This window comes from Lithobates pipiens, unplaced genomic scaffold, assembly GCF_037356315.1.
Source record: "Lithobates pipiens isolate NorthernLeopardFrog02 unplaced genomic scaffold, aLitPip1_a1.2 Scaffold_27, whole genome shotgun sequence".
NCBI lineage: Eukaryota > Metazoa > Chordata > Amphibia > Anura > Ranidae > Lithobates > Lithobates pipiens.
This window is the reverse complement of record NW_027507788.1, coordinates 77,481,927-77,503,996: the sequence shown is the minus strand read 5'-3', so window position 1 is coordinate 77,503,996 and position 22,070 is coordinate 77,481,927. Positions and strand designations below refer to the sequence as shown.

The window sequence follows — 22,070 nt, the reverse complement described above, 5'->3', positions numbered from 1 at the left end:
CAAAGCATATTCATCTTTTGGAATTACCCAGTCAAAATCCAGACCTAAATCCAATTGAGAATATGTGGCAAGACTTGAAAATTGCTGTTCACAGATGCTTTCCATACAATCTGACAGAGCTTGAGCTATTTTGCAAATAAGAATGGGCAAACAATTTACATTCTAGATGTGCAAAGCCGGTAGAGACATAACCAAAAAGACTTGCAGCTGTAATTGCAGCCAAAGATTGTTCTACAAAGTATTGACTCAGGGGGGCTGAATACAAATGCACGCTAAACTTTTCAGATATTTATTTGTAAAAATGTTGATAACCATTTATCATTTTCCTTCCACTTCACAATTAAGGGCCACCTTTGTGTTGGTCTATCACATAAAATCCCAATAAAATACATTTACTTTTTTGGTTGTCAACGCCACATATGACGAAACGCGCCTGGGAAGGGTACGCATTGACGTCACCACACTGTCATACTAGGAGGAGGACGGAAGTTTGTTGTAAGCCGGCTGGCTCTGTTTTATATGCGATTTTAAAACCAAGTAAGGGTAAGTGCATTACTTTTCGTATCATTAAAAAAAGGTAGACAATATTACGCTATGGCCAGTCTTTTTCTCTGGGTCTTTTGCTGAAAGAGATGCATACTGACTACACAGCGGTGCCAGTGTGTGAAACCTGATACAGCCTGTGATATTCATTCCTAAGATCATCCGTGCAAGCAAAGGCCTTGACTGGGCTATTGCCATATGCCTATTTTGCTTGCTATTAACGTGTCTATTAACAAAAATTGCTATTAATAGGCACGTGAGCCATTGATGATTTTTTCTAAGATGCCCATTCAAGGAAAAGATTGTCACTTTTATTATACATCCATGACCTTTTCCAATACCAGGTATTATTATATCACTTACGCTGCTTATTTATCATTTAGTGATATGCTGCACGTTTTTCATTTTCTTACCACCTTCCCCATATACTCTTCTCAACATTTATCCTCACTTCACATTTCCACACATTCTCACCAATTTATCACACATTGAACGCTACCATGCAATCAAATCTTTTCACATTACATGCTCATAGTCCTTTTTTGCTTTCCTCACTCACCTTCCCTGTCTTGGGTTTAATTTTTTCATTTTTTTTGTTCCTTTGTTTTTTTTTTCTTTATATGGTTGTTCCTTCACTTATCACCAATTTCTGTTTTTTGTTTTGTTTCTATTTATTGCTAGTTTTCCGTCACATCCTTCTCTTTCACCTCTATTCATCTATGCATCTTTCCTCGTTTGTTATCACTTTTCTCTTTCTTCCTCACTTGCACCTCACATCCTTTTCCATGTCTTTGTTTGCCCTTTTTTCACTTCTCTTCATTTCTCTCTTTTTGCTGTTAGTTCACTCACCATTCATCATTTATTGACCCTTATTCTGTTCCCCTCACTTGTCTATCACATTCGCTCATTTCATTTTCACCGATTGCTATCACTTTTTCCATCTTCTTGTTCCCCCTGCTTATTATTACTTTTATTTTCATGTCTCACATTTCTCAGGTCATTTCTTCCATCACTTTCATCACATCTTCTTTCTTGATCCTCACGCCATCATTTTGTTTACCAACTAATCATACAATATCGAATCAACCTGTGGGCGGCACAGTGGTGTAGTGGGTAGCACTCTCGCCTAGCAGTAAAAAGGGGCGCTGGTTTGAACCCCAACCACGACACTACCTGCCTGGAGTTTGCATGTTCTCCCTGTGCCTGCGTGGGTTTCCTCCGGGTACTCTGGTTTCCTCCCACACTCCAAAGACATGCATGTAGGTTAATTGGATTGTGTCCAAAAAAATTGTCCCTAGTATATAAATGGGGACCTTGTATTGTGGGCTCATTGAGGGTAGGGACCGATGCGAGTGTGCAATGTACAGGGATAGGGACAATTGTAGACACTCAGTCAGGTTGAACTGGATGGACTGGTGTCTTTATTCAATCTTACTTACTATGTAACCTTTTTGAGTGAGTTTCCCAACCATCCACACCAATATCTTACTATTACAAAAAATTCTAACGTATCATATAATATTATATATATATATATATATATATATATATTTTTTTTTTTTTTGACTCATGGGTTGGAATTTTTCCGCAGGTGTGGACTCCGCCCAGCCTGGTGGGCTGTGGGGGTATTTGTGACTCCTAAGCCGCACCGAGTGAGTGACGTTCCACCTTGAAGTATTCTGGACTTTTGGTACGCGGGATCATCTGACAATACACATGGCATTTTGGGTTGGGAGATTCCAACTACATGCATTTGGGTAATCATGTGAGATGACACACCACACATATATATATATATATATATATATATATATATATATATATATATATGTGTGTGTCGGTCATGCATGTCTCCAAATCCGATATACTAAATGTAGTCTCTTTGGAGCAAACTTAACCTCTGAAGATGACCCCACCAAAATGGGTCAAAACGTGTCAGGGTTGTCATATTATAGACATTTGCTATTTAATGCTATGTTTTTTTGTTTTGTTTTTTGCAATTTAAATATTTGCATCTTGTGGGTACCCTCCCTTCAGAGCTCATGTTTTAACTTTCATGGAATTTTTTTGTATGTTAATAATACATTTTTCTTTTATAATAATGTACTAAACCAAAATCTTTTTTGAATCATTCATTTATTTACCTTGCTGACGAAAAACCCCTCCTTAGGGGAACCTTCGCATAACAAGCATGTTGAAACATGGCATTTTACTTTAAAATGGTCAGGTCAATGGAGTGCAGAGGCAACTTAGGACAAGCTGCCAGTTAAAAATATAAAAAAATAAAATAAAAATTCAAACAATTCCTTTGCTTCTGCTCAAATCTGCTACAGACTCCTACTTTACTGTGGGGGGACATGTATTTCAGAAGCCTGGATTTTAAAAGCAAGTTTGTGCCCAAGGAAGTAAAAACAATGATAAAAAAACAATACAACTGTAACAGTAACATAGTGGGAACTTACAAAGCCACTGCCCATAATGCGATAGAGACCCTTGAGTGACTCCAGATCCTTATTAGTAAAGTGGAACTGAACCATTCGTGAATTTCTGAATAACGGTCCTAAGGTAGTCTGAAGAAAACAAAACATATATAGATTTATAAATATATAAGTGTAAAAGTGGTCTACATGCAAAATCTGTCTTATATTTTTACCAATATAAAAACACAATAAAGAGGGGTGTCCGTTTTCATAAAGTTTTATTTTTCCCCCAATGCAACCCTGCGTCTTTAAAAATTTTACTGGACTTCACAACAGCTATATGTAATTTCAGATTTTTGGGCTATTTGTTTTTCAATTGAAGAATTTTTTTCTTTCCTGGCTTTCCTTTGCACGTCCGTTGCAAGAACAAGAAAAATACAGTTATGCTCATAAGTTTACATACCCTGTTAGAATTTATGATTTCTTTGCCATATTTCAGAGAATATGAATAACACAAACTCTTTGTAAATCATAACAGAAACTACCCAAATGACCCTGATCACAAGTTTACATACCCCAGTTCTTAAAACTGTGTATTGCCCACTTTAACATCAATGACAGCTTGAAGTCTTGTCTTTTACTACCATTTGTGGATGAGGCTCTTTATCTTCTCTGTAAAGCTGCCCATTGCTCTTGGCAAAAAGCCTCCAGTTCCTGTAAATTCTTGGATTCTTCTTCTGCCTAGCATGAATTTCACATTTGAGATCTCCCCAGAGTGGCTTAATGATACTGAGGTCAGAATACTGACATGGCCACTCCAGAACCTTCATTTTATTCTGCTGTAGCCAATGACAGGTCGACTTGGCCTTGTGTTTTGGATCATTGTCATGTTGGAATGTCCAAGAACGTCCCATGAGCAGCTTCCTGGGTGATGAATGCAAATGTTCCTCCAGCATTTTTTGATAACATACTGCATTCATTTTGCCGTCAATTTTGATCAAATGCCCTGTGCCTTTATAGCTCACACATCCCCAAAACATCAGCAATCCACCTCTGTTTCACAGTAAGAATGGTTTACCTTTCATAATAGACCTCGTTGACTCCTCTCCAAATGTAGCGTTAATGGTTGTGGCCCAAAAATTTGGTCTCCTCACTCCAAAAGATTTAGAGCCAAAAGGTTAGAGGCTGGTCTCTATGCTGTTTGGCGGGATACTTTGTAGCTTTCTTCTGGCGACTCAACCATGCAGCCCATCTTTCCTTAAGTGTTTCCTCTATTGTGCATCTTGAAACAGCCACACCACATGTTTTCAGAGAGTCCTGTATTTCACCTATTATTTGTGGGTTTTTATTTGCATCCTGAACAATTTTCCTGGCAGTTGTGGCTGAAAACTTAGTTGGTCTACCTGAACGTGGTTTGGTTTCAACAGAACTAGGGATGCACCGAAATTTCAGCCGCCTAAACATATCGGACGAAAATGGCCTTTTACGGCAATTTGCCGAAAGAGAATTCTTGCTGACAATGGGGCGGGGCCCCTCCCGTGGTGCTGCCCACCCGCCCGCGGTGCCACCCAGTATGGGGGTGTCGCTCTGGAGTGCCTCCGTCCTCTCTCTCTCCTTCCCTCCCTCCTCAATGAGCCGGCTGAAAGCAAAACAGTGCTCTATGGAGAAAAGATATCAGCACACCGCGTTAAGGAGCACCTCGTCAGTATGATCATCAGGAGGAGCATTATCAGTGTGCAGCACCGCAGGGGTTAAGAGTGCAGGACTTGTTTGACATGCTGTTAAAAACAGTTATCCTGCTCGGTGAAGCTTACAGTTACCATAGACCATCTCCTGTACCGCGTCTGCAGTCCCTGACCATCTCCTGTACCGCGTCTGCAGTCCCTGACCATCTCCTGTACCGCGTCTGCAGTCCCTGACCATCTCCTGTACTGCGTCTGCAGTCCCTGACCATCTCCTGTACCGCGTCTGCAGTCCCTGACCATCTCCTGTACCACGTCTGCAGTCCCTGACCATCTCCTGTACCGAGTCTGCAGTCACTTAGCATCTCCTGTACCACGTCTGCAGTCTCTGTCCATCTCCTGTACCACGTCTGCCGTCTCTGTCCATCTCCTGTACCACGTCTGCAGTCTCTAACTATGTCTGCAGTCTCTTACCATCTCCTGTATCATATCTGCTAGAGGTGTACCGCATGGAAATTTTGCTAATATATTAAGCAATGCGTTATATACAAATGTAGGTTTTATTTCAAATATAAAAATACATTTTTATATAAAAAATATGTTTTAAAAACAGTAATTTTCTGTGTTGGTTTTTCGGCCTAGTGTATTTTTCATTTGCGTTATAGGTTTCGGCATCAAAAAAATAAACACATTTGCACCCCTAAACATAACCCCTAATTTTCCACTTCTAGATTAGCGTTTGTCTTCTTTTTATATCCCTTTCCTGTTTTATACAGTTCAACTATCTTTTCCCATAAATCCTTTGACAATTATTTTGCTTTCCCCATGACTCATAATCCAGAAGTGTCAGTGCAGCACTGGATAAAAGATACACGGGTCTGTCAGGATTCCAAAACTCATTGACCTTTTATACACACACACTATTTACAAGCAAACAGATGACAGGTGATTGTTTATTCATAATAAATGGCTTCAGCCAGAGCGTGGCCTAAGGGGTGCAGAGTGAGAGGTTCGGATGTACATTCTCCTTCATAGTAATCCTCCGGGGCAAAAACATCCTCTCTCTCAGAACAAACTGCCTACACTACTTGGTGAAGTACCTGCGGTCATGTCGTCACCGAAACGAGCTCCGGGAGCGCTGGTGAAGCTTGATAAATTCCGCTACGAGGAGCGGGGCATGGCGGGGGAAGATGGCGCCACTCTCCGGGGACACCACACGCATCCTTGATGCCGTCTCCCTCTGCCAGACGACCCTCACGTCCAAAATAGAGGAGGTCAAAATAGACATCTCCGTCATCCACCAGGACATACACAAGCTGCGGGAGAGGGTGACCGAGACAAAGCGCAGGATCAGACACGTGGAGGATGACATACTGCCATTACAAGTCACCAATGAACGGCTCCAATACTAGCTCAATGTCATCCTTAGTAAACAGGACGACATGGAAAATAGGCTCCGCCGATGCAATCTCAGGTTTGTGGGGCTGCCGGAGAGGTCTGAGGGTTCAGACCCCTCCCCACGTTCCTGGAAAATCTCATCTCCAACTTGGCAGGGAGGCCTTCTCCTCCACATCCGTGGTGGAACGTGCGCATCGTTGGGCCACGCGGCCTCCACCGTCCATAGCTCCCCCTGCGCAAGCTATTGAATTATTGGGAACGGGACACCATTTTACGTTGCACCTGTGAAAAGGGCAACATCCTCTTCCGCAACTCGCACATTGCAGTAGTCCCGGACTTTTCTACTGAGGTTCAGAAGAGGGCACAGTTCTCTGAAGCCAAGAGACAGGTGCGCAATCATCACCTGGCTTACGCCATGCTGTTCCCGGCTTGCCTCCGCGTGATTTCGGGATGGCAAGGCTCACTTTTCTGAGGATCCCACCGCGGTCATCCTCTGGTTGAAAAGACGCAGCTGCTCCTGCACCATCCTAATCCTCTGGTCGCCACCAGGCCTACCTTTCCCTACAGATGAACTGTGATGGACTGGACCTCCAGGGATGCTGACTCAGGCATTCCTCTCTGAATCGTGAGTTGGCCTTGGCCTGTTCCCCATATACCCTTCTGGACACCCCCACGGCATCCCTAAAGCCATCTCCCTGTCACTTTTGCTCGCTCTCCCTGGCTCAGCACTCAGCAGGCATACCGTCATTCTCACCTCCTCCCCCACTATGCAATGCCCCCCCCATGTGCACCTGTTCAGCCACTCTTGGACCAAGTTCCTGCACCACCCTAGTACTTGAAGGCCAGTTCATCTAGCACTGCTGTGCACTTCTCATAACCATTGTTCGCCCCCCCAGAGACAGATGATGATGCACCTGGATTTTTGCTCCCCTTGCACCCCTCTACGCCCCCCCCCCCCGTTATCTACACCGATGCATCTCCCTGCCCCCTCAAGAATTGTTTCCCTGGCAAGCTGCAGCCCCCATGGCCGTGGAGGGCTGCCACAAGTTTGACATGCCACGCTGGTCCAGAGCTGGCACAGTTATTGTGCTCCGTTTATTGATTCTGTACTGTTTGACATGTCCCACATCGCAATATATGTACTTTTATCTGCTACTACACTCCCAGGGTCACCCCCCCATGCAGCCCCCTGCAGGATTGGCACGGGCACTTTGCATCGGTACCACTATTTAAATGCATGCTGATGTTTATAGTAATAGCATTACATGTAGATGCGAATGCTGACCACCCCGTTGATCCAACTGTACACCCAACCTATCACTTCAAAACTACGGCATCCCTTAAACTAGTTACATGGAATGTGCGAGGACTGAGAGCTAAACCTAAACGGCTGGCCATCCTCTCCCAACTTAAATCCATGCAAGCGGATATATCTGTCCATGTGGAGACCACATAATGGGTCAGAATCAAAATTAAAATAAATGCTTGAAATAGATCACTCTGTGTGTAATGAATCTATGTAATATATGGAGTTTCACTTTTTGAATTAAATTACTAAAATAAATTAACTTTTTGAAGATATTATAATTTTTTGACATGTACCTATAGGAACTCTAGTAAAAAGACACACAGGAGCAAGGAGGAATCAGAGGATGCAATGAATCTTGAAATATACGATATTGACAAAACACTGAACATGCAGCGGCACTCATGGCAGTGAGTAAAACAGAGGATTTTCGACTTACCTGAAAACTCCATCTCAGCGCAGGGACCACCTGAACAAAGGGTCGGTTTACAGTCCTTAAGACTTTAGGAGGGCCAGGCTAGGGCCAGTGGGAAAAGAAACTGTCCTGTCATCAAATGGAAATACGCAATGCCCTATCTTTGGTGTCAGTAGGAGGAACAGTGCCCCATCATTTCTGCCAGTTGAAGGAATTAACCCCATCATTGGTGGTACTGGAAGGAATTGTGCCCCATTGTTGCTGTCAGTGGAAGTAAGTGTGTTCTATCGTTGGTGCCAGTAGGTGGAATAGTGCTCCATTGTTTGTCACCGGGACGAATAGTGTCCCACTGTAGGTGTTAGTGGATAGACTAGTGCCCAAATAGTGCCAGATAAAAGCAAGCAAAGGGCTGCAGTTTGGAGACCTCTGTCTTAAAGCATAATACAGGACAGTTCAGGTGGATACTGGCAAGCTTTTAAGGACACACAAAGTGGGGCACCACCCCTATAACCCTAACCAACTCTGCGAGTGCTCAGTTTCGTAGCAAGCAATGCAGAGTAACATGAAGAGTTTAGGGAGGGTGTCCTGTACAGTACTTTAAGATATAGAATTTACAGGTAAGTCTAAATTAAGACCAACAGGCTAAAGAAAAGGAACAGAGTTATAACTTCAGGTTCAGAGTGCTATTTTCAGAAGATTGTACCTCCTCCTGGTAAAGCTTCAAAAAAGTATGAACAGAAGACCAGGTGGCAGCCTTACAGAGCTAGGTGACAGAGGCTTAGTGCCTAAAGGCCCAGGATAATCCAAACAGATCAGCTGGAGTTAGTAGGTAACAGCAGAGGAGGAGCTATTTCTTTTTGAACATGTAATTACCGTATTTATCGGCATATAACACGTACCTTCATTTTAGGAGGGAAGTTTCAGGGAAAAAAAAAACCTTACATTTTAAATAAAGAACTTTGAAGCAAAATAAGGATCAGTGCCCATCAATGCAGCCTCACCATTGCCCATCTGTAGCCTGATCAATGCCATCTGCAGACTCACAATTGCCCATCAATGCAGCTTGATCAATGCCCATCTACAGTCTCACAATCTCACAATTGCCAATCAATGCCCATCTGCAGCTTCACAATTGCCCATCATTTCAGCTTGATCAATGCCCATCTGCAGCCTCACCTTAGATTACTGCTTCCTCTGAGGGGACAGGAATGGGGGGGGGGGGGAGGGGGACACGAATGCCGCCAGATTACATACAGCGCAAATCTGTTTGCTCGGCAGCCTCTTTAATACAAAGTTATATGATAGACAGAACACTGGTTCAATGCCGGCCCAGGAGACGGGACTTGCTATTAGAGAGGCCGCTGAATAAACAGGAGATTCTTGCTGTATGTAATCTGACGGCTCTTGTCCTGTCCCCTCCCTGTTCCCTCCTAGGCAGCCCAAATTGCAGTATCGGCGTATAACACACACTATTTGTGCCCGATTTTCAGGGTGAAAAAGTGAGTGTTATACGCCAATAAATACAGTAAATTTCCTATCCACCACACAATGGTGAATTTTGAAGCAGGGTTCCCCTTACGAGGTCCTGCGGAGAGAGAGAACAAGAATTTGCAAGGGGGTAATCTTGATGGTTCAATGGGTGGTTTCTGTAAGGCAGAGAGAACCACATTAAGGTCCCAAGGAAGCTCTGGGTGCTGCAAAGGGGCCTGATATGAGAAATACTTTGAATAAAGGTTTTGACAAGATAATGCAAAGCCAAAGGCCTTTGAAAAAAAACTCAAAACCTGCCTTTTCAAGATGCTGAGGGCTAAAATCTGGTTAAGACCTGTTTGTAAGAAGACCAGAATGTGAGGGACAGAGTAATTTTTGGGACTGAATTGACTATGCCCACTCCAGGAGATTTGCAGGTGCGATAATAAATCTTTCTGGAAGTAGCTTTTCATGCCTTTAGCGTTCCCTCAGGCTACAAACCCCCACCCTGCAAAGCAGCATCAGTACGTCAATAAGCAGTATAACGTAAAGATAAAAGGAGGGGCGGGTGCTGTGTCGGTCGGTGAATTACAGAGAAAAGGTTTTTACGGTGAGCACAAAAAATCCTATTTTCTCTTATATTCACTGACCGACACAGCTCCTCTCTGTAACAAATTACGTCCCCAAGCAGTGCCAAAACGAGGGGTGGGAAAAACAGCATAAAAACGTCATCCACCATGGCAAGTGGGAACTAGTAAAACTACACACACAAAACAAAAACCCAGCAGTGCGTGGAAATCCACCACAAAAAAACAGGGTATCCTCAACAGGAGTGATCCCCAAGACCGCACCAAACTGCGGAAGTAATGCAACAGTGCATTAACATAACAGTACTGCGTTTTTATCGAAAAACCAGGAAAAAATATCTATTGCATATTCAATTGCAACTACACGGCCGCCTGCAAAACTTTGCAGCCAGAACAGGCATCAGCCTATGCACCAATGTCTACCTTACAGAACTTGGTAAACGTGTAGACAGACGACCAGTTTGCCGCCTTACACACCTGAGTGACCGACACTTGGTGTCGGAAGGCCCAAGATGTTTCAACTGCCCTTGTGGAGTGGGCCGTTACCGGAAAGGGGGGCACCTGCCCCTTCAAGACGTAGGCTTGTACTACAATCTGTCTGATCCACCTGGAAATGGTGGCTGACGAGACTGCCATGCCTTTCTTTGGACCAGCCATCGAAACAAACAAACAGTGAGTCTGACTTCCGAAAGGGAGCCATGTCAGACAAATACACCTTCAGTGCCCTAACCACGTCAAGAGCGTGAAGGGCCACCTCCTTAGGGTGCTTCGGATTAGGACACAGAGATAGTAATACAATGTCCTCATTGATATGAAAAGCCGACACCACTTTCGGTAGAAAGGACTGTTGTGGACAACCATATAGGGTGACTTGCAGGACAAGGCTGTCAGTTCCGAAACCTTCCTGGCCGATGCGTTGGCCACTAAGAAAGACCACTTTCTGGGAAAGTGTCAACAGGGGAATCTCCCTGATATTTTCAAATGGCCGTTTTTGAAGCGCCAACACCAGGTTCAAATCCCATGGGGGTAACGTTGGACGCACCGGAAGGACTACGTGTCGTACCCCCTGAACGAAGGTACTCACTAAGGAGTGCGATGCCAGGGGTCATTGAAAAAAAAGACAGCTAAGGCTGAGATTTTCCCTTTGATGGTGCTTAATGCCAATCTCTGGTCAACTCCTTGCTGGAGAAACAGCAGGATCCTGGATATGGAAAAGGAGCACGGATGCCATCCTTTCTCCTCACACATGGAGATGTAGGCCTTCCAGCTACGATGGTATATCTTCCGAGAAGAAGATTTCCGTGCTTTCAACATAGTTGGAATCACAGAGTCCGACAGACCCCGGTTCCTCAACACCTGGCTCTCAATAGCCATGCCGTTAAAGCCAGCGATGGTAAAGCAGGATGGAGAATTGGACCTTGAGACAGGAGGTCCCCTCACAACGGCAGTTGCCAGGGAGCGTCTGCCACCAGACGCACCAGGTCTGCATACCAAGGACACTGAGGCCAATCTGGGGCAACCAGAATTACTGGGATCCCCTCGGCTTCCACTCTGCGAATCAGACGTGGCAACAGTTTCAGTGGAGGAAAGGCGTAGATCAGCTGGTACTGATCCAACTGAGCCACGAGCGCGTCTGACGCGCCGGCCCACGGATCTCTTGTCCTCGACACAAATCTTGGCACCTTCCGATTGAGACGGGAGGCCAGTAGATCCACATCTGGTGTGCCCCACTTCAGGCACAGCAACCCGAATATCTCCGGATGGAATACCCATTCTCCTGGGTCCAGCATCTGTCGACTCAGATAGTCCGCCTGCCAGTTCTCCACTCCCGGGATGTAAATGGCCAACAGGGCAGGTACGTGTCGCCCTGCCCACCGAAGTATGTGAGCGACTTCCTGTGCAGCGGCTGAGCTTCTTGTTTCCCCTTGGTGATTCACGTACGCCACAGCTATGGCGTTGTCTGACTGTATTCTGATCAGACGCCCTTGAAGTCTCATCGACCATGTGTAGAGGCACAGCCTGATTGCTCTCAATTCAAGCAGATTGATCAGCAACTTGGATTCTTCCGTCGACCAGAGGCCCTGAGCCGACTGAAACCCCATCACTCCACCCCAGCCGGATAGACTGGCGTCCGTTGTGATCACCGTCCATTTCAGAGGAAGGAACGATTTTCCGGACTGAATCACCGGGGACCTCAACCACCAGATCAGCGAGTCTCTAATTGACTGTCTCACCTGAATCTGTCGATCCGGGGACAACTGAAATTTGTCCCATTTTGTCAAAATCTCCTTCTGCCGGACTCTGGTGTGGAACTGGGCATAAGGTACTGCCTCAAAAGAGGCTACCATGAGTCCCAGTACTCTCAGCAGAGCGATGACCACTTGTGGTTCATCAGCAGTTTGACCGGGGATCTGAGAGTCTGCAATTTGTCTGAAGGGAGAAAAACTCTTGCTTGCCTGGAGTCCAACAGCAAACCTAAGTACTCCAGACGCTGGGTCGGCACAATCAGCGACTTTTTGAGGTTCAACAGCCACCCAAATTCTTGCAGGGTTTGCATGGTGATCGCCACATCCTCCTCCAATTCTAAGGCGGAAGATGCCCTCAGGAGGAGATTGTCTAGGTATCCCACGATCACGATCCCACGTTATCGCAGGAACGCCAAAACTGGAGCCAGTACCTTGGTAAAGACTTGGGGGGTTGATGCCAGACCAAAAAGAAGAGCCACAAACTGGGCTTCCCCGACTGCAAATCGCAAAAACTTTTGATGCCGAAGGCATATGGGTATGTGCAGGTATGCATCCTGGATGTCTAAGGATGCCAGGGAGTCCCCTTGATGGAGTGCAGCGACTACTGAGAGAACTGATTCCATTCTGAACCTCTGCACTTTTACAAAGTGATTGAGGGCTTTTATGTCCAAGATCAGATGTACCCCTTCCTTCTTGGCAACCACAAACAGATTTGAGTAGAATCCATGGAAGAGCTCCGAGTCCAGAACCAGTACAATCACCCTGCGGTTCAGCAAATCCCTTACCGCCCCCAACAGGGCCTCCCAGTGAACCGGGTATGCTGGAGGGGAAGAATCTGTTTGGCGGCCAAGAGAGAAACTATCTTGTAGCCTGTGAAAATCAGACCCATTGGTCGGATAACCGGGAGGACCACCGGGCTGCAAACTCCTGAAGGCGACCCCCCCCCCACCCGAGACATGGGTGGGGGCAAACCTTCATGCGGTAGCACTTATTCGCAGGCATGTTAGGCTTGCGGTTCCAGGGATGTTTTGGACTGTCCGTGGGCGTCCTGTTGGGCTGGGGACGTTTTGTCGAAGCTCTGGGCGGACAAAAAAACGGTTGTGAGCGGAAAAAGAGGGCCCTTGCCTATGGCGTGGCTCCTTAGCCTTCCTGGCCTTTGAGAGTAGGGTACTCTTACCACCGGTGGCATTTTTAATAATGTCAACTAATGAGGCTCCAAAGAGCCGGTCGCCAAGGAAAGGAAGATCCGTCAGGACCCTTTTGGATGCCTGGTCAGCAGACCAGCATTTTAGCCAAATTAGGCGCCTCAGCACCACAGCTGACACTGAGGCCCTGGATAACAGAGGGAGAGTATCCAAGGCCGTGTCACAGACGTACTTAAGGCTTTGCACTAGTTGGACTGCTAGTTCCACGCAGACAGAGGAAGCCTGGTGCAAAAGTTTTGCCCACTCAGTCAGTGTCTGCGACACAAGTGCGGATGCCAGTACAGGTGGCACGGCTGACCCCACAACCGTAAACAAAGAACGAGCCACCGCCTCGGCCTTCCTGTCCGTGGGAACCTTGAATGCAGGAGTCCCCTGAACCGGGATCGTGGTTATTTTATTTAACCTGGATACTGGGGGGGTAACGCACCGCCATGTATTTGGGGACCAAAAAGGTCCGTTGCGGGCGACCCCATTCCCTGTAAATGAACTTGTCAAAATAAGTCAGATACGGGAACACCTTAGGTGAACGTGCTGGCTTGCGGGACCCAAAAGGGACCGGTACATCAGCAGAGGGATCCGCTGGCTCCTGAATCTTCAGGGTATCAAGCACAGCTGTGATAAGTGCTCCAACAAGCACTTTGTCATGCTCGGACCCGGACGGGGACTCATCTTCACTGTCCAAACGGTCCTGGTCAGCGTCGCCTGACAAGACAGAGCAGGGGTCCCCGGCCTCAGCAGGACCCGAGTCTACATCAGAGCTCTCCCTAGAGGAGGGGGGGCAGGGGCCACTTTTTAGCACCTTTCTTCCCACGCACCACCTCCATCTTGGCAACGAACGAATTGAGGACCGCTGTGAGGGTGTCCATGGGAACTGCGCGGTCCGCAGGTGACCCGGTTGCAATTGCCTGGATTTCGGGGGAAGAAACACCAGTTTCTGAAGCCATGCTGACCCTACCCTGTCTGCCACCCGAAGGGGACTTAGGACAGTGACAGTCCCACCCTCCTTGCTGCCGCCAACTGAGGAGTTCTAACTAGGGATGCACCAAATGGGTTTTTTTGGTGCCGAAACCGATACCGAAAATGAAAAATACACTAGGCCGAAAACCGAAAGCGAAACAGCACCAATACCGAAAATGACTGTTTTAAAAAAATATTTTTATACAGGAGGTGGTCAGAGACTGGGGACATGGTGCAGGAGGTGGTCAGAGACTGGGGACATGGTACAGGAGGTGGTCAGAGACTGGGGACATGGTACAGGAGGCGGTCAGAGACTGGGGACATGGTGCAGGAGGCGGTCAGAGACTGGCGACATGGTGCAGGAGGTGGTCAGAGACTGGGGACATGGTACAGGAGGCGGTCAGAGACTGGGGACATGGTGCAGGAGGCGGTCAGAGACTGGCGACATGGTACAGGAGGCGGTCAGAGACTGGCGACATGGTACAGGAGGCGGTCAGAGACTGGCGACATGGTACAGGAGGCGGTCAGAGACTGGCGACATGGTACAGGAGGCGGTCAGAGACTGGCGACATGGTACAGGAGGTGGTCAGAGACTGGTGACATGGTACAGGAGGTGGTCAGAGACTGCATGCATGTTACAGGAGGTGGTCAGAGACTGGGGACACGGTACAGGAGATGGTCAGAGACTGGGGACACGGTACAGGAGATGGTCAGAGACAGGGGACACGGTACAGGAAATGGTCAGAGACTGGGGACACGGTACAGGAGATGGTCAAAGACTGGGGACATGGTACAGGAGATGGTCAAAGACTGCATGCATGCTACAGGAGGTGGTCAGAGACTGGGGACACGGTACAGGAGATGGTCAGAGACTGGGGACACGGTACAGGAGATGGTCAGAGACAGGGGACACGGTACAGGAGATGGTCAGAGACTGGGGACACGGTACAGGAGATGGTCAGAGACAGAGGACGTGGTACAGGAGATGGTCAGAGACTGGGGACACAGTACAGGAGATGGTCAGACTGGGGACATGGTACAGGAGATGGTCAGAGACAGAGGACGTGGTACAGGAGGCATCCCCCATTGCAGGCCAGTGTCCCCCATTGCAGCCAGTGTCCCCCATTGCAGCCAGTGTGCCCCATTGCAGCCAGTGTGCCCCATTGCAGCCCATTGCAGCCAGTGTGTCTCATTGCAGCCTGTATGCCATTTTGCAGCCAGTGTGTCCCATTGCAGCCAGTGTGTCCCATTGCAGCCAGTGTGCCATTTTGCAGCCAGTGTGCCATTTTGCAGCCAGTGTGCCATTTTGCAGCCAGCCTGTGCAGGGAAGAGAGCCGCCTCCGCCGCCTGTTTGATCACAGCGCCGGGAACATCACAGCTTTCATTTCAATAGCTGTGTTTTCCCGGCCGTGCGCAGTCACACGCAGCCCCTCCCCCTTGTCATCCGTCCAATCCTGCGGATGATCTGTCTATCTAAGTGCCCGGACAAGGGGGAGGGGCTGCGTGTGATGGTGCGCGGCCGGGAACACACAGCTATTGAAATGAAAGCTGTGATGTTCCCGGCGCTGTGATCAAACAGGCGGCAGAGGCAGCTCTCCTGCGCTATACACCCCCCATGATGGGCGTCACCAGGGGCGGAGGGCGGAGCCCTGCCCCCAACCAGGCCACGCCCCATTTTCGGCTCCATTATCGGCCATTTTTCTCTTTTGGCAAATTGCCGAAACGGGCATTTTCGGCCGATATGTTTCGGCGGCCGAAATTTCGGTGCATCACTAGTTCTAACCCGCCGGACTCACCACCGGAGGAGTTCCGCTCTGTACACAGCAGTGCCCGTAGACCCCTAGTGCTCCCAGGTGCAGAGGAAACCCAAACTGTGCCGTGGCAGTCCGTCAGAACGATCGTTAAAACGATCTGAAAAAACATGCTCAGACTACATAGAAAGGCCGCCCAGCGTCCAGTAACAACAAACAGGAAGCTGAGAGCACATGTAGCTGCTGCTGGAGAACACTGAAACATACTCAGGCTTCTAGAAAATGGCCGCCAGTGTCCTAAATAGGAAAGCACTGGGAAAATGGCCGCTTGAAGCCCAGAAGACATGATGCCCACACCTAAAATGGCCGCCAGACAGCTCCATGAGGGACAGAGACAAAAATGTGGCAGAGACACATCGCTGTACCGAAAACACAGCCAGACCTCACAAGCACCTCCCGGGAGCTAAATACACAGGATCCAGGCACCACCAGCCAGCCTGCCCTCTATCCCAGGTGAGAGCCCTCAGGGACACACACACCGCTCAGTACCACATGCAGCAGCCCCCCCTCTGTGAGGTGGGGGAGATGGGGAGAGAAGAGAGGGAGGTGAGGGACCCCCCAAATCGACCTCCCAGGGAATGCCCAGCTGCTCAACCGTCCCGGGGCAGGAAGAGCTGTACTTGCCAGTCCTGAAGATCTGGGAGACATTCCACTGTAGACCTACTCCTGATCAGTACAGGGTAGGCTACTGGCCTCAGCATACTGTGACGCAGACATCAGTAGCCCAGTCATATGTACGCCCCAGAGCATAAAAGCTCACCGACCACCTGAGGCATGTTGTGGCCTGCCGAGCCATAGCTGTGACCTGCACATGCTCGATGGCTGTACTGGGAAGACTACAAGGATAAAAGGTATCCAGCCAGTCACCCAGCCGACTGTTGATAGTAGATCACAGGATCAATTATCTTGCGCAAAAACTCAAGCTTCTGCGTAAAAAAGCACAGACCGATGGGCCCGCAGGGTTCCTAGGTCCTTCTCCTTTGCTAGGCAAAATAAAACTGATGGTGCTTTGCAGGGTGGGGGTTTGTAGCCTGAGGGACCGCCCCCCCCTGGGCGGAACTAAGGGTTCTGAGTGTTGTCTTACAACTATGCCTAGTATTCTAGTGATAAGGCTAACAACTCATTTGTTACAGAGAGGAGCTGTGTCGGTCAGTGAATATAAGAGAAAAATGTTTTTTTAAATATATTTTTTGGGGATATTTATTATAGCAAAAAATATTGATTTTTTTCAAAATTGTCGCTCTTTTATTTGTTTATAGCGCAATAAAAACAAAAAAAACGCAGAGGTGATCAAACACCACCAAAAGAATGCTCTATTTGTGGGGAAAAAAAGGATGTCAATTTTGTTTGGGTGCCATGTCGCACGACCGTGCAATTGTCAGTTAAAGCGACGCAGTGACAAATTGCAAAAAGTGCTCTAGTCTTTGGCCAGCCAAATCCTCCGGTGCTGAAGTGGTTAAATAAACGGTGAAAACAACTTGTGTAAATAGAAGTGGGATTCTACATGACATCAATGTTGAGGTGAGGACACAGACAATAGAACCACCACTGGTTAGTGAGGAGCCTTACCGGATTGAGAGGACTCAAATGGGCATATGCTCAGTGAGTCAATAAGGCGTATGGTGCAACCACAAAATATGGGACATCCACATCTGAGTTCCAGATCAAGTTGTAAGGCAATCCAATTGGTCAAGAGATGACACCAAGAAGCAGTCTTCAGAAGCAGGTCTGACAAGTTGGCTGCTTCTGAAGACCCCTGTATTTCCATGCACATAATTTCACTTTTTACTTAACCCTTTTGGATGCCAGAGATTATTTTTGCACAGGTTTAACCCATTGGTGCCGATATCACACAAATACGCAGCCCCACTGCACTGGGCTTTTTGCCGTGGTGCCGCATATTTGCATACCTCCCTTTGTGCTTGGAGTAAGCTGCATTACACGCTCCCAGCACAGTAACCGGGGTCTCACCAAGAGCCCTGGGCTCTGCTCTAACGATCAGGACCTGGAATGTTCAATTCCAGGTCACCTGATGGCTGTAAGAGCCTCTGATTGGTTATCAAAGTGATCAGCCACTGTGAAGCTCACCACCGTGTCTTCTGTGCCTGTGAATGGAGGAGAAGGATACATTTCTTTCTCTGTCCTTGCAGAGATAAACTGTGTGTAGTAAAAAATAATAAAAAATTATAAAGATAATAAAAAATATACATCCACTGCCTCTGATGATTTATCCACAATGGAATCGTTTTTTGCTGATGTGCACTTTCCCTTAACTCACTGAGGAACAGATGGCAAAGTTAGAGGTGCCACTAACGACTGAGGAGATAGCCAAAGCCATAGCTAAATTCCCTCAATCTAAATCTTCAGGCTTGGACGGCCTTCCTATAGAACTCTATTCCTCATACTTGGAATTTCTAGTCCCAAAATTTATTTCGCTATATATTTGACAACTCAAATTTACCCATATCAGTGAGAGGGGCCATGATAGTGCTAATCTCCAAACCTGGCAAGGACTCGAGCCTTCCGGTGTCATACCGCCCCATCTCTTTACTTCTGGTGGCTGTCAAGATCAAGGCGAAGATCCTTGCCACCCCCCTTAACAAAGTCATTTTATCCTTGGTACACAAGGATCAGTCAGGCTTCATGCTGGGCAGGAACACCCCCTTTAACCTTAGGAGACTATATCAATCTTCATATCCCCCCATGATAATGTTGGTTTAAGAGTGGGTGTCATCTTGGACACTGCCAAGGTGTTCGACTCAGTTGAGTGGCGCTATGGAAGTGTCTGGAAAAATTTGGCTTTGGGCCCAGATGTATCAAGTGGGTGCAATTACTATATCAAGCTCCAGTGGCTAGAGTGCTGGCGAATGGGTGGACCTTTGAACAGTTCTATCTCACACGGCAAAAATGCCCTATATCCCCTCTGTTATACGCCCTTGTGGCAGAACCACTGGCGATAGCAATACACCACCCATCCCAACATTGTTGCAAGTGGATTTCATAAAATATAAATATTGTGCTGCAAAAGGATCACAAAACCATGTGGTGTGTCAGTGTCTCCACTCGTGCTCCCCATTTCTTACTGCACTCACTGGAATGCTCTACACACCAGGGAGTAACCAGCATTCACAGCACCAATGGCTGCAAGCAGATCCTAAGTCAAGCGGATGTCTGTATCTCCTACTCCTTAGTTTTCACTGCCCCAGTATTCTCATGCATATGCAAAGATGATAAAGAAGTAAAGCTTGAGCACTTACATTGACGAAGATAGTAATAAGCGGCTGGTATATATATATATATATAAAAATAAAAAAACACAGAAACCGGAAGTGATGCAATGACGCTGTAGCTCTGACCTACGCGTTTTGTCACTAATGCCGCGTACACACGGACGGACTGTATGGCGTACTTAGTCCGTCGAAACACATTTCAGCGGACAGTCCGCTCGTGTGTGGGCTTCAGCTGAATTTTTCAGCGTGCAGTCTGGCGTACTAAGTATTTCGGATTTTTCGAAATTCTGTCCGTCGTACTTTGGTTTCAGCGGACAATCCGCTCGTCAGTATGCTAGTTCGACGGACTAAGAATGGCGCATGCCCAGAAAGGATTTACACGGCAGAAGGGTGCTTTGCTGTGTATTGGACTTCCTATTTCTAGTCCCGTCGTACGTGCTGTACACGTCATCGCGCAAGCTTTCGTCGGACTGTTTGGGTATCCGTGTGTGGTCAAGTCCATTCAGTGGAAAGTATGACGGACTAAGTACGCCATACAGTCCGCTCGTGTGTACGCGGCATAAGACTGCATCAGAAGCCGCGCCATCTTGCTACACCATCCATCTTTAATTTCGGTATCCTAGAAACTCAGACACGTGACCGGCTGCCATCTTAAGTGAGGTTCCACTGGATATTTCCATATGGTGTCTGATCATGTCATTAAGTTTTAACCCCTAAATAGGGCTGTCTCATGCTCCATGGTAACCAAATCTGTGCAAGTCTGTATTGTCTTGGGGGTTCATAGGTCACCAGCACCGCAGTACTTCACTTGAAAAACATACTTATAACCACTAAACAGTCTAAACTTTTAGTACATAAAATTACATAAAAACGCTTACTTTATTGTCAATATAAAAGAGAAAATGTATATAAAAAGTGTATTTAAATGAAATTATGATCTACTTGCTGTTTCTGTGTGTGTTTTTGGTATGTATCAGCTCAACCACATCTTCCACCTTTAAATTAAATTGGGATCTGCTTGATGTTTCTGTGTATGTGTTTTTGGTATGTGTCAGCTCAACCACATCTTCCACCTTTAACCCTTTCCCGCCGAGCGCACATAGATCTGCGTACTCGGCTTCCGGGGGGTATACCGGGATGATGCCCGCACTTGCAGGCATCATCCCGGTACCGTTTTCTTCAGCAGACGATTGGCTATCCAGGCATAACAACTGATGCGGCTAAAAGCCGCTCGGCTGTTATGCCGGAGGAGCGGGAGGGGACGTCCCCCCCTCCCGCCGCTGTTACCGGTGCTCTCGATCGGGAGCACCGATTCAAGTTGCGCTGCCTCCGGCCGCTGGGGAGGTAATCGGCTTCGTTCCAGTCTCCTCATAGTAAACACGGAAACGACGCCATGACGTCACTTCCCGTTTACTCGGCTGCCTATTGCGCCGGTTTTAAAAAGATATACGGTATACAGAATTGCCGTTTTCGGCGATCTGAATACATTGAAGTGTAAAGGAGGGGTGGGGGGTCTTTTAGACCCCCGATCCCTCCATAAAGAGTACCTGTCACCACCTATTACTGTCACAAGGGATGTTTACATTCCTTGTGACAGCAATAAAAGTGATCAAATTTTTATTTATTTTTTTAAACAATTTAGTCATTTTCAAATAAATAAAAAAAATAAAAATTTTTTTTTAAAGCGCCCCCCATCCCCGCGAAGCAAAGAAAACGCATACGGAAGTCGCGCCCGCGTATGTAAACGGTGTTAAAATCACACATGTGAGGTATCGCCGCGATCGTCAGAGTGAGAGCAATAATTCTAGCACTAGACCTCCTCTGTAACGCTAACCTGGTAACCGTAAAAACATTTTAAAGCGTCGCCTATTGAGATTTTTAGGTACCGTACTTTGTCATCAATCCACAATTGCACGCAATTATAAAAGTGTGACATGTTTGGTATCCATTTACTCGGCGCAACATTATCTTTCACATTACGCAAAAAAAAAATTGGCAAATTTTACTGTTTTTTTTTTTTTTTTAATTCATGAAAGTGTCCCTTTTCCCAAAAAGTTGCGTTTAAAACACCGCTGCGCAAATACCGTGTGACATAAAATATTGCAACAATCGGCGTTTTATTCTCTAGTCTCTGCTAAAAAAATATATATAATGTTTGGGGGTTCCAAGTAATTTTCTAGCAAAAAATATGGATTTTAACTTGTGAACACCAAATTCCAAAAATAGGCTTAGTCATGAAAGGGTTAAATTAAATTGGGATCTGCTTGCTGTTTTTGTGTATGTGTCTTTGGTATGTGGCTTTCTCTATCTGTTGCCCTGTGTGCATAACCATGATGTTGTTTTTTGTTGCTCTGGACCATCTTACCCAAGTATTATGTGTTGATCTTATCTTGGCCTCTGGCCTCTTGCTATTCTGACTTTAGAAGCAAAAGGTCAACTTTGATTGTTAGGCACTTATATTCACTCATGATTAATTAACGAACGTCCACCCAACCCTTATAACAGTATAAATTTGAGCATCCTTAAGGGGTCAGCACATTGCTGGGGCTTCTATCCTTAACCACTTTCAGACCGAACCATTTTGCTGGCTTAAGACCAGACCACTTTTTGCGATTCGGCACTGCGTCGATTTAACTGACAATTGCGCGGTCGTGCAACGCGGCTCCCAAACAAAATTGACGTCCTTTTTTTCCCACAAATAGAGCTTCGTTTTGGTGGTATTTGATCACTTCTGCGTTTTTTTTTTTGCGCTATAAACAAAAATAGAGCGACAATTTTGAAAAAAAACGCATTATTTTTT

At 46.7% G+C, this 22,070-nt stretch overlaps 1 protein-coding gene across 5 annotated transcripts in view; it reads right to left on the bottom strand.

Annotated features, from left to right (window-relative positions):
• MED25 (mediator complex subunit 25) overlaps positions 1–22,070 on the bottom strand; it is a 474,735-nt gene that overhangs the window by 230,319 nt on the left and 222,346 nt on the right. For all 5 annotated transcript variants that reach the window (XM_077457089.1, XM_077457091.1, XM_077457094.1 and 2 more), the window contains one exon: positions 3,006–3,113. In XM_077457089.1, coding sequence (XP_077313215.1) covers positions 3,006–3,113 — 108 coding nt within the window. The remainder of the gene's footprint in view (positions 1–3,005; positions 3,114–22,070) is intronic.